This window comes from Chiloscyllium plagiosum, chromosome 2 (genome assembly GCF_004010195.1).
Source record: "Chiloscyllium plagiosum isolate BGI_BamShark_2017 chromosome 2, ASM401019v2, whole genome shotgun sequence".
NCBI lineage: Eukaryota > Metazoa > Chordata > Chondrichthyes > Orectolobiformes > Hemiscylliidae > Chiloscyllium > Chiloscyllium plagiosum.
In genome coordinates, this window is record NC_057711.1 from 42810761 (window position 1) to 42827997 (window position 17237).

Genomic DNA, 17237 nt, shown 5'->3' on the forward strand with positions numbered 1-17237 from the left:
TACTTTCTTTGCTGAAAGCAGTAATAACTCATTGTCCTTGATAGCCATTCATGGTAATGAATATCATATCTCAAATATTTAATTATGGCAGTGTATTGGGTAATTAAAATATTTTCTGCATACTTAATATTTGGAGATCCAATTTGAAATTTGATCACAAGTAATTTAATAGAAATGAGTTGACTAGATGAGAACATTCTAACAATCTGCATTAATTACACTTTTTGGAGGACATACTGTCAGTTTTGATCACTTCCATTCAAATGGGGCATAAAGACAGGTGGTAGTATGATTTTGGTTCAGAATATAACGAGATTGACAGAAATATATTACTTCAGTGGTTGATATGTAGAGTTGATTGTCACCACGGAACAGTTATAAGTGGTTGTTGCTTTCACCCACTGCAAATATTAGAACAATTTAGCCCGTACAAACAATCACAAACCTTAATCTACAAATCAATATAAAGCACGTTTCAAGAGCTGTAGATGTTTCCAAGTTTTATTGTTAATCTGAAGAACATACAAGCTTGTACGGATTTTGCATTAACCATCAGAATTGAAGCCTAATACAAAACAAGAGTAATGTTACATAGTTGCTAAGATTGCAGTGGTTACTTTTCCCCTATGACATCATTTAAGCTTAATATGCTTTTTAACTTTAAGATGGTCTTAAGCCACATTTTTCCAAGATATTGATGAGTAATTTTCATACAAGAATAAAACAAGCCCATCAAATAATTGAAGTCAAAATCTCATTTCAGACCTTATTGTAATGTCCAACAATGGAAAGTCAACTTCTCTAATAGGAATGAGATATAAATGAACACAAATATCAGTACTTTCCCTTGGACAAATCACACAATGCTAATACATATTTTAAAAGTGTTTTGCATAAATTACTTGCAAAATTATTCATTTTGGCAACAGCTTTAACAATAATGATTACTTTAACTATTTCACACACAAGTTGGGTAAATTGATAAATGTCCTGAAATAACTCACAACAGACATATGTCTTTGAGCTGCACAAATTTCTTTTCTTGGTTTGAATAGTGTCTTAGTTCACTTTTTTGAGGAAAGTGATTTGGTAGCAGTTCCATCAGTGACACCAAGGTAACTAACTTCTAGTTTAGCAAATCTATTCCTAATTCTCCAAACCATCTAATGTAACTTTCGCGAGCTATCATCAAATGCCCATAAGTGGCAGAAACATTTACTTGGATCCCAACAATCTTCAACCAGGTTTACAGTGGAAAATCAGGAAGTCATGGAAATTACATAGAATACACCATAACGATGCATTCATACATTTTCTCATCACCAAACTCTGTCCCCACTTTGATCAATTTCCCATCTTTCTCAAAGAGCAGTACAACAATATGTATGGTTGTGATGAAGGTGACAGAGTCTATTTTGCACTCACAAGTGGATTGAAGAACAGAGGATAGATTTACAATGGTACAGATAAGGAGGTCATCCCAACCCAGGGCAGTTGAATATTTATGAGAATTAATAATACCAGGGGAAATGGTCATTTTAATTATGCATTGAGCTCTTATCATATGAAATGTACTATTTGAAAGGACAGTGGAAGTAGATCCAGTTGTGAATTTCTAAAAGCAATTGGGGATATACTTGAAAGAGAAAGAAAGTACTGGATTATGGTTAATGAGTACCAGACAGAAGGATAATTAAATAACTCTTTTAAAAAGCTGACACAGATACTATTGACTGAAAGACAACTTTTTTGCCTAAGACTCTATGGCAGAGATTTTTGTGGAGTTGGAATGACGGTTGTGGAGAGCGGCCTGCACCTGCAGCAGAGGGAACCAGCCTCTACTTGTCCATTCTGTGCATTCATTTAAAAAAAAATACAAAAAGTCGAGCTTCTCTTCCTGTAGCACCATCTTCAAAATTGATTTCTGCCACTTATCAATGAGGTGTGAGCAACTTTCTCTTTATAAATACACCACCCTACTGGTGGTATTTTTAAATAAATGCACACAGCATGTTGGTGTCACTGGCTAGGCTAACATTTATTGCCCACTTCTAATTGCACACTTGGCAGTTAAGAATCATTGCTTTCAGCCTGGACTCGGGCATGTAGGCCAGATCAGATAAGGATGGTAAATTTCCTTCCCTGAAGGAGGTTAGTGAACTAGGTTGGTTTTTACAATTATAGACAACTGTTGCACTGTTGCCACTGGCTAGCTTATTACTCCAAATTTTTATCAAACTTGATTTTCACCTTCTGCCATGATGGGATTCAAATACATGACTCCAGAACATTTGCATGGGGTTGTGGACTTCTACAACAAAAAAGAAAGTACAGTGAATGCTGGAGATCTGAAATACAAACAAAAAGTGCTGGAAAATCTCAGCAGGTCTGGCAACATCCGTGGAATCAAAACTAAAGTGAGCATTTTGCATCCAATTTGACTGTTCTTCAAACTTATATCAGACTCAAAACATTAACTTTGTTTCTGTCTTTACAGGTGGTGTCTAGACCTGCACTATGATTCAGAACCTAAAATACCAATCTTGAAAAAAACATTGCTGTTCTGACAATCTTATGACAGTGTCAAACAGAAAGACTATTAAAGTATCAAAAGTCTTCAAACACTCAAACCCCTTGGTTGTAAGCCCAGACTAACTGAAACATTAACTCAGCGTTGGGTTATGTTTAATAACTGAAATGTTTGACTTTATTTCATTGAATATTTAAGTGGTTATAATAAGTTGTTCATTCTGTAATCTCTTTTGCCGATGGTTCAGTTTTTAGTTGGGAAAAATTAAGAGGTGTGAAGTCCTTGAAGCCAGTTACTGATTCTGTCTGACTTACATTTATGCGATTGGTAGAACAACAATTTTTCTCAAGATTTGTTTTTTTTTCTTAGTGGTTCCATGCTTGAGAAATGAGGACTAGAGGGCCAAAAGGCTTCTAATGCAGCTGGGACAGTGTCCAGAGAACCAAAGTGGGCCTTTTAATCAGCTTGCTCAGGACTTGCCTTGCTTGTGCCCACCAAATGATCTGCATCTGGAGGCAGTGGGCCTGACTGTAAAACTATATCCTTGCCCCATACTTCACTTCCATGTATGTTTGCTGAGGCAAGTTGGGAAGTTTCCAGATTATTGCGAACAGACTTGGTAGCCAAAATCCAGCCCTAAATCCAGTATTCGGTATTCTATCTTGTGTATGCACATCTGCAATTCTGAACTTGATTTGGAAAGTACTGTTTCATTTTGTTTAGAGCATAATCATGGGAAAGTAGGCTTCTGGAGGATAAGAATGAATTGCATAATACATTTTCCATTGTCTTTGTAGTATCTGTCTACCAACTTGTTTCTGAGGAAGAAATTGCTAATTTGTTGCTTGGGTGATAATATTAATTAGAAGTTATACTTCGCTAACTGATGTTTATAAACAGCATGATGCTGCTGTAATGGGCAAGTGTGTATATTGGGAAAATCTTCCCTTTTATCAGGTACCACAAATGACAGTTTATCATTCGTATGCTATGTCAGTCTGAATCCCATAGATTTGAATTTAATCAATTCATATGGACTCCATGCCCAATATAATTTTGATGGTTGACTTTCCTTTTCATTTCATTTACATATCAATATATTCTTAAATCACTCAGTGCATCTCAGGGCCAGGAATGCTGTACAATCAAAGACATGCTAACAATCTAGTGATTTGAATAGCTTGTAGCAAAATTGATTTCTCCACAAATCCTCTGCTGTTCTACAAAAGCTACAAATGAAGCATATATTTTGTTGTCCTTCATAAAGCCAATTTAAAATTATCCACATCAGTGAAAAAGAAAATTGCCTTAAACCTTAACGCAGTGTATTCTTTCTGGGGAGGTCAGACTTCCCGTATAAAATTTGATTGTGTTAACTCCCTTGCTGATTGTGTTAGCCTCCTTCTCAGCATGACAAATATGTAAATATAGCTTTATAAATGCCAGACTGACCGACTTCTTGGTGATAAATCAATTTTGTGTAAGGTATGTAACTTCATTTCTTTTCAAGCTTGCCATAAAAGCAGTGAATAAAAGGTTCACAAGTTTTACCATCTTCAGCATCCAACAAAATTCTAAGCAGCAAAACTCAATTATATGAATTGAATTTGAAAAGACGACTGCAAGATCTGTTATTGGATAACTATCATTTTTAATACTCGTCAGCCTTTGGAGACACATTAAAAAGGATACTGCAGCTCTGGAAAGATTCCAGAAAATAGGAAATATTCTAATCTAAAGTAGCTCTTGTGAAAATTAAGAGACTTGTAAAGCTATTATGATTAAACTGAAATATCAGTAACATTACCAGACAAATGAAATTTTGGCAATGAGGATGCAACTTCTAAAATGTTGTACCTTCTAAATTACCTGTGCAGATTATGAATATTTTGCAAAACGTTTAACATTTATATATTTATCATACCTAGTCAATGTGAGATTGGTGTGATATAATAGCCAGCAACCTTAGTTCTCAAATCAGGGATAAATAAATAGTGTGCATCAGAGTTGTAATAAAGTTTGTGGTTTGGTTTAGGGTACTTATCCTCATTACTAAAGCTCTGAAGTTTGTGCCATTTTATCCAGGAACAAGGTGGAAATTACTATTGCGGGGCATTAAAAGAGATGCAATTGACTGGAACATTCAATCAGATATTTTTGCAAGCTTTGTTACAGTCCTGTGCCTAAAAAAATATGAAAGCTATACATGACAGCGCCACATGTGAAAGCCTAGCTTCATAGACAGAGGCAACAACTAACAGAACTGCCAAACACATGGTTTAGTTGTTATCTTACAGTAAAATGGTACTTATTTAAAATGCTCATTAATGTTAGATACACAATATAAACACCAATATTCAAGTCGCAAATAATTTAGGGATCCCAGTCAATAATGCTTCAGTGCACTACATGGTCCTTTTCCTTTATCATTAAACAGATGCTTACCACTCATACACACTGACTATTTTATAAGTTTAGTGTTTTTATACTATATTGACTGTAATAAGTGCTTTTAAAAACAGATATGATAATTAAACTAAACCAACACAATAACTGAACTATTTCAGTACGTGAATAATTCTGAAAGTGTCAAACAACAGCATCTGAATCACATTACATAGGTGTGAATTTTGTATGACTTTGTTATAATTTAATTTGCTGTATTGCAAAAATTAACAGTAGGACAATACCATCTGTATGCATCAAGCTACTATATAACGAATGACTCAAACTGAGTGACTTACAATGACATCATGTAGTATGTTCATTGATATACAAAGGTCATTTTACATTTATTCAAATCAGAACATAACTGAATATATTAAGATTGAACAGACAGCTCATTATATTAGCTCACTCAATCTTAAATCCACACATCTTTTTTTTCCCTTTAAATTAATCTCCTAGACAATAATTGCCTCTCTTTTGATTAAAAAAAAACTTTCAACAGAATTACTTTATTTGAAAATGCCAACATGCAGTACAATAATGATTGACTTTGGAAACCTGGCATGCACTCCAAACAAAAGGTGGCTGATGCATACCCACACATTAGCATTTATTATCTTGTGTATTCATGAATTTATTGTTCTTCTATCTTTAGGGTCACAAACTGTCTTGGTTTTCTCCTTTAATATTTTAATTATATGTCCAATGCACATACACTTGCATCATCAAGTTTGCAAGTAGGAAGGTTTTTAAGTATAATTTCATGCATGTGGAAGAATGGCACCTAGAGACGGTCATTGCCTCTTACAATGTGGGACATGCATAATTTGTGGAATGAAAACTTTATCAGTGCTCAATTGTTTCATTGTCTGGTACATTGTATTAATAAAGAGGAACGGAAACTGAATGATTGAAAAGTCTATCACTGTCAGGAGCCAAAGAGAAATAAATGCTTACAATAAATAGGATACAATAATGGCACCTACAATAATGATGAGAGATTTTAGTCCTATGCATATCAATCAATTTTGCTGGAGGCGGGGAAAGGACGAAAAGTTTGCAATTATAAAAAGATTTTTTTCATTATGTATAAATTAACAAAGCACATGAAAATAAACTTTTAAGGAAGAAAAATCACCATTTGAAAATTTGATAAAGGGCAGGCCTTGACCAGATATCTTGATTCATGCCGATCACAAACTGAACACTAGTTCATGAAAACCCTTTGATATCTTACAGGTTTGTGCAGTTTTTGTCGAGATATTCTAAGGACAACTTTCTTGAAAATAGCCAGTATTCATCACTCTTCGGTGCATCCCAGTAACTCCATCCGCAGTGTGATTCTGCCATACCATGACCAGGGCAAGATCCTAATATATCGTGCGTAAATAGGAGGATCTATTACATTTTTTCTGTGTGTGTCATTGTCGAAATTACCTTGGAAAACCTGTCAATTGAAAAATAAAATGTGTTATTATTAGACTAATCAGTAACATGACACCTCAGCCACTACTAAACATTACCATTTGGTCATTTATGAGGAGGCCCTGGCATAACGGTAATGCTAGGGGGCTAGTAATCCAGACCCTCATGCTATTATTTTGAATTCATGTATACAAACTCCAGCATGACAGAAGGCATAACTTGAATTCAATAAAACATGGCATTAAAATCGAGTTAAAAGTGACCATGTAACCATTGTTAATTGTCATAAACACCTACCTGGTTCACTAATCTCCTTTAGGAAAGGAAATCTGTTGTCTTACCTGGTCTGGCCTATATGTATTCCAGAACCATAGCAATGTGGTTCAAACTTAACTTCCCTCTGAAATGGCCTATCGAGCCAAATAGAATGAGCAAGAAATGACAGCCTTGCAGTGATGTCCACACCTCATAAAATATTTTTAAAAATAATATTAATCAGGAGATTTCAAGTTACCATGAAGGAAACAAAGGATTCCAGAAATGGCTTGATAGAATGGGAATGGTTATACCAAATAGATGTGGAAAGAATGCTTTCAATACAAAACTACAGGCAATAATTATTATGAATACATCCAGTGGAAATAAGGAGAAATTTTTTGATTCGGGGTGGTTTTTAAGTACATTGAGGTACCATAGCAAATGGTTGAGGCAAATATCTTAGAAGCTAATAAAAAGAAACTCGGTTCATACAAAAGAGAAAAGGAATAGAAAAACAAGCTGAAAGGTTGAAATGAAGGAGATAGATTGGGAGAAGACTTACGAGGGTGTGTAAACATAGGCACAAACTAGGTGAAGCCAAATGGCCCATTTCTGTGCTAAACTCTGAGTGTAAGGCTCTTCTAAGATACTGATTCACTTAACAAATGAATTTCACTCTCTTGGCCTTCACCATGTGGTACCAACAAGCCAATTGTCTATGGAATGCTGATTGAGTTTCATTCCCAAAGGCATTCAGCAGCTCTGACCTTTGCTAGTTTTGGGTATTACAAGGAATCGCTTTCCACATTCAAATTCTTGTTCCTTTAATATTTTCTACGTTTATTTGGGGCAGGAATAAAACTAGATCATGTAAATTGGAACTGAACAAGTAATTTAAACATATTCTTTTGCAAGCTGATCCAATTAACTTGCTCAGCCAGGGCATAGACACTATAGAATCAATAGATTAGATTAGATTAGATTACTTACAGTGTGGAAACAGGCCCTTCGGCCCAACAAGTCCACACCGACCCGCCGAAGCACACCCACCCAGACCCATTCCCCTACATTTACCCCTGCACCTAACACTACAGGCAATTTAGCGTGGCCAATTCACCTAACCTGCACATTTTTGGAGTGTGGGAGGAAACCGGAGCACCAGGAGGAAACCCACGCAGACACGGGGAGAATGTGCAAACTCCACACAGTCGGTCGCCTGAGGCGGGAATTGAACCCGGGTCTCTGGCGCTGTGAGGCAGCAGTGCTAACCACTGTGCCACCGTGCCGCCCACGATGCAACAATGTCTATTGATATGTTCGCATAAATACGGAATCCCTAAAGTCTTTCCAGTTTTGCTCTCTGAAGAAAGATGACTACAGATCCTGCAGCACACTTCTGAGTCTGGGCTTTACAACATTTTCAATTACATGTTAATATGCTCGGACCTGATGCTTCAGGATCAAACTAGTGATGGGGTTTGGGATTTCTCAGGTTTTGCTGCAAATAAAAGTTTATTTGATTCACTTGCCAATAACTTGACCACCATCTACATTGCAAATTGCTTCCTCTCTTTGAATTGGGTTTTTGTCTGTTGATGTTTTAAAATGCAAATTTGAAAGGGAATCATCAATTTTGCAGACTTTTATACCAAGGTGCTAATTTTGAATAAAGCTCTGAATGTGCTTTAGTACTTGCCTTCAGAAAAGCAAAATCTGATGTGTTTTGATTATTTTGGGTGTAAATGAAATATATGAAATGGGAAATAAAATCTTCAGAAATTTTCAGGAACTCAAGAAATACTGTTAACTTTTTTGTTTGAATCAGGCCCACTTAATATGTGAAAATTTTATTTTTCCCAATACCAACCTTATCCTTTTGTTGTTTTATGTCTTTATAAATATACCAGGTCCTTCCGTCATTACTGTAGGCAACTTTGTATGAACCCACAAACTGTATGTGTCCAAAATCTTTTGCACCCTGGGTGATTATACCAGTCACCTTAGTCGGAACAAGCAGATCAATCTAAAAGTAGGAGAAATGTAAATTATTGAGCGCTTCCGGCATAACAGAGAAACCCACCAGCTTATTGAGAAGAAAAAGTAGTATTCCAACTTATGCATGTGAAGTGAAACAGTAACTTTTCTGTTATATCTGCATTAAATATTTTCCTTATCAAAGTAACTTTACACTCACTTAAACTATTCAAAATATTATCTATTTAAGTCATGGCATAGTATACTACTAACAAAGAAGAAACAAAATTAAATTCAAGTTGAGGAAATGAAATTTATAACAGTTTCTGAATGATTGTGCTCATTTTGATGTAGAGGTGCTACCACAGTTGTTTAGAGCTATGTACAATAGTGTACATTCAAAGAATTTGGGCAGCATGGTGGCTCAATGGTTAGTACTGCTACCTCAGTGCCAGGGACCCAGGTTTGATTCCAGCCTTAGATAATTGTCTGTGTGGAATTTACACATTGTCAACATGTCTGCATGGATGCTCCAGATTCCTCCCACAATCCAAAGATGTGCAGGTTAGGTGGATCAACCACAGTAAATTTCTCCATAGTTCCAAGGATGTGCAAGTTCAGTGGTTTAGCCATGGTAAATGTGGGCAGGATGCTCTATAGAGGGTCAGTGCAGACTCAATGGGCAAATAGCCGCTTTCTGTACTCTCGGGGGTCTAATTTGTTGCAATAGTTATATATTTACAAATGAATTCCAAAAAGAATGAAATTCATAACTGAGTGGGCTAGATTTTCTATTTGCAAATCGGGCAGGCTAGCCTCCCAAACAAACATAAAATAGGACATGATGTGTGAATGTAATCAAGCCAATTTCCAACATTCCAAAAGGTGAGCAGGCAAGGATGGCAGCAACTTGCCTGTCTTTAAGAAATTGTGAATTAACAAGCTATTGCATAAAATCAGTAATTCAACCAGCTGAAATTTTTCAATGTTTGCTGCCTTTTCGCAGCTTCAGACTTGAAAATGTTTGGGAGAATTCCTTGTGGTAAATGTATCAAGGTGATCTAAAACTGGTAGAAAAGCCCTGGCTGAATGTAGCTGCAAATTCTGATGTGGATGGCAACATCTCTTGTTGTCGAATTCTGTCAAACCATCCACAAGAAATCAAGAAAGATTCAGAGATCTTGCAGCCGTGACTAACTTCCTGTTCACAACATTACCACTCTGCAACATGATGTTCTATCCTAAGGTCCTGACTGGGTCTGAAGTGCCCTTTGAAACTATAGCTGGCTGTCTTTTGACGAGGAAACACTATTTGGCTGTCCACTGCATGATTCAGTGAGCTGAGTAGGTAGAAGTGAAAGCAAGTGGAAAATTTAGTTTCCGTTCCACCTCTCTCACCACACTGAAAACAAAATCCAGTCCAAAGCTTCTAAATCTTTGTGACTGGCTTCTATATTATTTTAAAACACTTAGTAAAACAGTGTTAGTTTACATTCAATAGCAGCAAATATATAAATGCGATAGTTGTAGTGTCACTGGACTAGTAATCCAGAGGATATGGAAATTAAAGAACATGAAAGCATGGGAAGGGTTAAAGCATGAAGATCACTGGTAACCTGTGTCCTGTGGAATGCAGGATGGGATAACCACAGTGGAACATTCTTACACCAATTAGCAGAGTAAGGTTAAGGCTAAAAGGTCACTATGGCAAGATGAGATAACACAAGTAATAAAGCAAGTTTCTCTGTTGAGTGTTATTATGACAGGATTGGGACAATAAGTATTTGGGACATGACATTAAAATATCGAATTAATAGTTAGTAGAGTCAGCTTGAGACAGGAGACTATTGTACTAGATGGAATAGCTAAATATCTGTCAGGATAGGTTAGTCTGCAATGGAAATAACTGTAGCAGAAGTGATAATAAATATCTAATCATGACATTGGGAAAATATTAAGTAGGGTCTGGAATGAAAGACCACTGTAGCAGAGTTAGCAATAAATATCTAACCATGACATTAGAATCACATTAGGTAGAATGTACAACTAAAGAGATAATGGGAACTAACATCACTGGTTTATTGTGTAGCTAGAGTGAGGTACTTTAATTAATATAGTTGGACATGCTGATAAGCTAACAGAAACATGATAAAAAAGATATAAAAATCCACGGACCCTGAGGTTCGTGGCCATTTGAGAATCTGCTTTCTCAGTGTCATGGTTTTTTGTTTACAAATAAAAGACCTACTTCTTGAAGAACTCTCTGCGTCTCCTGGTGGTTCTCTATATTTTCTCCACAACAAGGGTTAATACTTTGGGGACACAGGTTCAATTCTCAGCATGATTGCTGATGGTATTTAAAAACAAAGAATCATAGAAATTCAATTAACAAAATCAGGGATTATAAACTTGCAATGGTGATAGTGCAATTATTGTCTTAAAATCCCATCTGATCCACTAGTTTCTCTTTAGGGTAGAGAATCTGTTATTTTATGTGATCTTGTCTACATGTGATGTTAGATATGCAGACACATATGCAGGAGACCCCTCTTGCAGATACAGGTCCAGTGCTGGTCGAAGGAGGCAGAGGATCAACTCCGGTGCTGCCTGGAATTGGCTGACTGGGACATGTTCAAATAGTCTGCAGGTCCCTTGGTTGGCTATGCCACCACCATCACAGACTTTTACAGCAAGTGTGTGGAGGACAGCATACCAAGGAAGTCAATCCAGGTGTTCCCCAATAGGAAACCCTGCATGAATCAGGACTTACAGAATGTGCCAAAATGCAGGTGTGAGGCCTTCAGATCAGGAGACCCACTCAAATATAAGGAATCCAAGTGTGACCTTGCAGAGCCATTAAGACAGCCAAGGATTAATAACTAGAGACCCAGACAGACACTCGGTACAATGGAAAGGACTGAATGAAATCACAGATTCTAAAAAGAGACAGTGCAAGATAGCAGACGATGACACATCCCTCCCAGATTGTCTCAATGCCTTCTATGCAAGCTTTGAGCAGAATTTTGGCAGAGAGGTAACACCTATTCCAACAAGTCCTGACAAACCTATCCCAACTGTCAATGCATCAGAGGTCAGATCAGTTTTCCTTTGTGTGAATCCGAAGGAAAGTGATGGGACCAGGCCGTGCACTCAGAACATGCGCAGATCAACTGGCAGAGGTCTTCTCCAACATCTTCAACCTCTCCCTACAGCAGGCCACTGTCCCTGCCTGTTTCAAGAGGGCCAACGTCATCCCTGTGCCTAAGAAGGCTCATGCAGCATGTCTCAATGACCACTGCCCAGTGGCCCTAACCTCGGTGGTCATGAAGTGCCTTGAAAGGCTGGTCATGGCATTAAGCAACTCCAGCCTCCCCACTACACTTGACTCACTCCAATTTGCCTTTCAGACAAACAGATCCATGTCAGATGCCATATCACGTGCCCTTCACTCCTCCCTAGAAGATCTTGACACCAAGAACAGCTACGTAAGAATCCTACTCATTGACTACAGTTCAGCCTTCAACACTATTATCCCCTCGAGACTAATTACTAAACTTAGTGATCTTGGACTAAGCCCCACTCTCTGCAACTGGATCCTCAGTTTCCTGACCCACAGACCATAATCAGTGAAGATTGGGGACAATATTTCATTCTCACTAACACTCAACGCTCGAGCCTCCGAAGGGTGCATTTACAAGTTCGCTGATGACACCACCATAGTTGGTCGAATCTCAGATGGCAACAAAACAGACTATATCTACGAGGTGGAAGACCTGGAAAAATGGGACATTGAGAACAACCTAGCTCTCAATGCCAGCAAAATCAAGGAACTCATTATCGATTTTCAGCAGGATGTTACTCATGCCCCCCCTACACATTAACAGCACAGCGGTGGAATGAGTGGACAGTGTCAAGCTCCTGGGAATGGTCATTCACAACAATTTTTCTTGTACTCTTCATGTGGATGCACTGATTACAAATGCCCGACAACATCTCTTCTTCCTTAGGCAGCTGAGGAAATTTGGCATGACAACAAATGCTCTTGCCAACTTTTACAAGGTTCATCAGCAAGAGCATTCTGTCTGGATGTATCACTACCTGTACCATTCAAGATCGGAGATGGTTACAGAGAGTGGTGAACTCGGCCCAGACAATCACAAAGGTCAAACTCCCATCTATGGAATCCATCTTCCAAGCCTGCTGTCAAGGAAAGGCTGCCAGCATTCTCAAAGATCCATCCCACCCTGGCAATGCTTTTCTACAACCTCTACCATCAGGGAGAAGGTACTGAAGCCTGAAAACATGCACCAGCTGGATTTGAAACCGTTTCTACCCTACTGTTGTCAGAATACTGACTGGATTCACAAACTCTTAACATTCGCCTGTACCTGTGTTTTTGTTTTGCCGCTGTTTACCTATTATTTACTTGTCTAGGCTATTTAACTATGTGATCTGCCTGTAAAGCTTTTCATTGTGCCTTGGTACACGTGACAATAAATTCAATTCAATTCAATTCTGAACAGCCCAATGAGATGACCAAGCAAGGTGCTCAGTTCAAGGGTACTTAAAGATGGGCAATAAATGCTGGCCTTGCCAGTGAAGTTCACATTCTGTGAAAGCATAATTAAAAAATAAAATTCCTCTTTGGACATGTTTTGCTCCATTCCAAAATATCTAAACCCAATTAGAATTTGATTTGTTTTTCTTCTTTCATTAAAAGAATATTCTGAAGTTGCTGGATACAGAGTGATGCCAACAGTGTGGGCTCAGTTCTGCTTGGCTGAAATTACCATGAAGGATTCTCCTTCTCAGCCTCTCTCCTCACATGTGGCATGCTGATCCTTGGGTTAAACCACTATCAGTCACCTCTCTCTGTCTCTAATGAGACAGCAGCCCAATGGTTTGGTCGGACACTGGCAACTTTATCTTTATCTATTCTAAACTCTCATCATTTTTAAATGGATGCCAGTCACCAGAATTTTTCCAAGTGCTAAATTATCATGTGGTTGACATAAATTCTGATATTTGTTTGTGCAAGAACTTCTAGTCATGAACACAATTCATTTATCTTTCCAGCCACAGATCATAATTTATCTTCTAAAAAATTGCAAAACCTCACACAGCCAATGGATTTCTTCTCATTAACACGGACCTCTGTGCATCTTTTGATGCGATCAACTTCCCAATTATCCTTCAAAGCCTCTTCTTTGTTGTCCACCACAGTTGAATTATCCTTACTTGGTTCCACACTGCCGGTTTTCTCATTAGCAGGATAATCCTTGGTCACCTCTTCTTCTACCTCAGCGCCAGTGCTTCCAGAAATCCCAAGGATAGACCTTTAGCCTGTTCATTTCTTCATGCTATTTCTTGTGTTATTATCTGAAAACATCGGGTCAGCTGCTATCACTACTCAACCCTATTTCACCAAAATCTTCTTATGACCTTCCCACTGCAATTGTGTTGTTAGACCATTAGTTAGGCTTTCATTTTTAATTCAAACTTTCCATAACTACTGACTTGGTCTGAAAGAAAAAAAAACTATTTACAAGCTTGGCACCTGAAATGGTCAGGAACTGAGCTCCCAAATGCATAACACAAATGCAAAACACAAGAGCAACACCCGTGGCTCTGTGCTTAGCAGTGCTACCTCACAGTGCCTGGGACCCAGGTTCGCTTCCAGCTCGGGTGACTGTCTGAGTGGGTTTCCTCAGGGTTCTCCAGTTTCCTCTCACAGTTCAAAGATTAGGTGAATTGACCATGTTAAATTGCCCATAGTGTTCAGGGATATATAGGTTAGGTGCGTTAGTCATGGGAAATGTAGAGTAAGAGAGGTAGGGGAATGTGTAGGGGTGGGATATTCTTCAGAGGGTCAGTGTGGACATGTTGGGTCAAATGGCCTGTTTCCACATTGTAGGAATTCTATGCTTATTCAGTTACACTGTTATTGAAACAATTGCCCACAACCTTGTGGCAAGTACATTAGTTTATTTCATACCTTGTTTAATTGGTCTCCAATTAGACTGGATATTTTACTCAATCCAAACCTCTGCTAACTGTATCCTTTCCTGTGACATGACCCATGCACTGATTACCAGCCCTCATTAATCTACTTTGGCTCCTGGACTCTTCACCTACATTAAAATTATTAATTCTGCACCCCACTCTGCATTCCATTCCCCACAACTTCAGTCACCACCAAACACCAGTGGCGCAATCTCACCCTCGTGGCTGCCATGTCTTCAGCTGACTAAGCCTCAAGCTTTGCAACATCCTCCTTCACTCCACCTCTTCTTTAAACCCAGCTCTTTGATCAAGCCTTTGATCACTTCTCCCAATATCTACTTTTGTGATTATGTCTGTGAAGTTTTCCAGGATGCTGCACTAGACTAAAGTTACAAGTTGCTGTTAAGAAAAGATTTTCTGTTTTCCAGGTGGCACGGTGGCACAGTGATTAGCACTGCTGCCTCACAGCGCCTGAGACCCAGGTTCAATTCCCGCCTCAGGTGACTGACTGTGTGGAGTTTGCACGTTCTCCCCGTGTCTGCGTGGGTTTCCTCCGGGTGCTCCGGTTTCCTCCCACAGTTCAAAGATATGCCGGTCAGGTGAATTGGCCATGCTAAATTGCCCGTAGTGTTAGGTAAGGGGTAAATGTAGGGGTATGGATGGGTTGCGCTTTGGCTAGTCGGTGTGGACCTGTTGGGCCGAAGGGCCTGTTTCCACACTGTAATGTAATGTAATCTAATCTAAAACCTCAAGTGTCCAGTAGTGTGGATTGAGCTATTTTAAGAAATTGATCATGAAGGTCGCTTCTGCAAATTTCAAATTTGAGTGGGTAATGTTAATTGAACAATTTTGAATGAAGAGGAATTGACAAGGAGAAAGTTCCTTTTTTATTGTGAAGTAAGCACAAACTTTAAAATCTAAGTTGAAAATGGTTTGTCCTTTAAATGTCTGCCCTCCTGTATGTTTTATTTCTCCCATGACTATAAAAGAGAAATGTAACATATAATTTCTAGGCTTATACCAAAATGTCATGTGAAGAAACAAAGACACTTTTCTGTAATCTAAACACTGTGAAAATTACATTAAAATCAAGCCAAACCACTCAAAGATTTAAAGTATTCGGTTGTCATGCCAAAAACATAAATCTCAAATCAATATAGTGAAGTAATAAATTGTTCTGGAATAAAATACGTTAATTCTTTTATGAGAAAAGCTTCCATGTGTGAGATCACAGCAGATACTGAAAATGCAAGTTTAGTACCAAAAGACCATAATGATGGTGATCTATTTTGAAGGAATTTTCTATACAAAATCTAATTAGATTAAAACTATAAAATTACCCATGTGACAGAAATCAATAATGAAAACTTAATTTATGATGTTACAACATTCTAAAAAAATTAATAGTTCTAACCATTGCAAGTAAGAGTTTAAGTCAGCTAACAAATGGTCTAAATGCGACTTTACACTTAGAGCAATGTTGCTTCCTCTTAGCTGATCTTTGAAAAGACTGAGCAAGCCACTCAGTTCAAGAGCAATTAGGAATGAGCATAAATCTTACCTGAGATACCCACATCCCATGAAAGAATAAAGGAAACAAAACCCAATGCTTCATCTTGAAAGATGTGATATCAGAAATTAATTTTAAGGAAATCTGCTTACCTAAACATGACTTAGTCCTTGAGTGCATTTCAAACTAAATGGCCAGAATGCTGGCAAAGAACACTGAGGACCTGTTTTACTGTTGGGGTGAAATGAAGGACCCAGTGAGATTGATCCTATTTAAAACCTGCAGCCCTGCAGTACATGGCAACAAAACTTTAAACAATATTTTGCCATTTGTGGGGCAGGAGGAGTGCAACTGGCTTCACAAAATCATTCTCTAATCTACCCAAATATCCCTCCAAAGTGACAATTTGGGCCTCTATAACTTTAATGCTTTGTTTACAGCAAAATAAGCAAGTAATTTCCTACTCTTTGAACAGTTCCTTTGGAACTTGCATGCTATTATTAACAGTTAAAAATTATTTTCCTTTTTAAGGCTGAATCACAAAAATAGTTTGTGGACTGAAAAACATCATCTGGTAATGTGGCATGTGCTGCAATTGAAAATCGCTTCCCATGTGTCCATTGGTAATCAACGGCATTCATATCACCACTATTCGTGTTGATTAAATGTGTAAGAGCTGATTTTCCTCACCTAAATCTCTAGATATAAAACTAAGGGAGAAGAGAAGGAAGAATCATTGCACCAGGTCTCCAAGCCCTTGCTATACTATCGGTATAACTTACTCCTGGGTTGGGGTGGCGGGGAAGGGAGAATAGGATTTGTTATACAAAACTATGATGATTAGACAGAATTATGTGAAACTGGCACTGCTATTTATCCTCCCCTTCCAACACCAGATGGACACCTATTTAAAAGACACCCTGAGACGGCCTTAAGCTTTGTGCCTGGATTTTCTCAGGTCAGTGATTCCAAAACAGGCAGGTAACAAAACGATGCATGCTTCTAGATAACATCCCTGTGCCTGAGGGTTTTTCAGTGCTACTTACAAATGGTAGCAGGATTGTTTTCATAACCAATACTCTAAAAGAA

At 38.1% G+C, this 17237-nt stretch overlaps 1 protein-coding gene across 6 annotated transcripts in view; it reads right to left on the bottom strand.

The window, feature by feature from the left end:
* Positions 1-485: 485 nt before the first annotated feature.
* The window catches only part of LOC122559210 (EGF-like repeat and discoidin I-like domain-containing protein 3), a 204045-nt gene continuing 187293 nt past the window's right edge, over positions 486-17237 (bottom strand). For all 6 annotated transcript variants that reach the window (XM_043708601.1, XM_043708603.1, XM_043708609.1 and 3 more), the window contains 2 exons: positions 8529-8684; positions 486-6425 (listed from right to left, as the gene is read on the bottom strand). In XM_043708601.1, coding sequence (XP_043564536.1) covers positions 6279-6425; positions 8529-8684 — 303 coding nt within the window. In that variant the 3' untranslated portion in view covers positions 486-6278. The remainder of the gene's footprint in view (positions 6426-8528; positions 8685-17237) is intronic.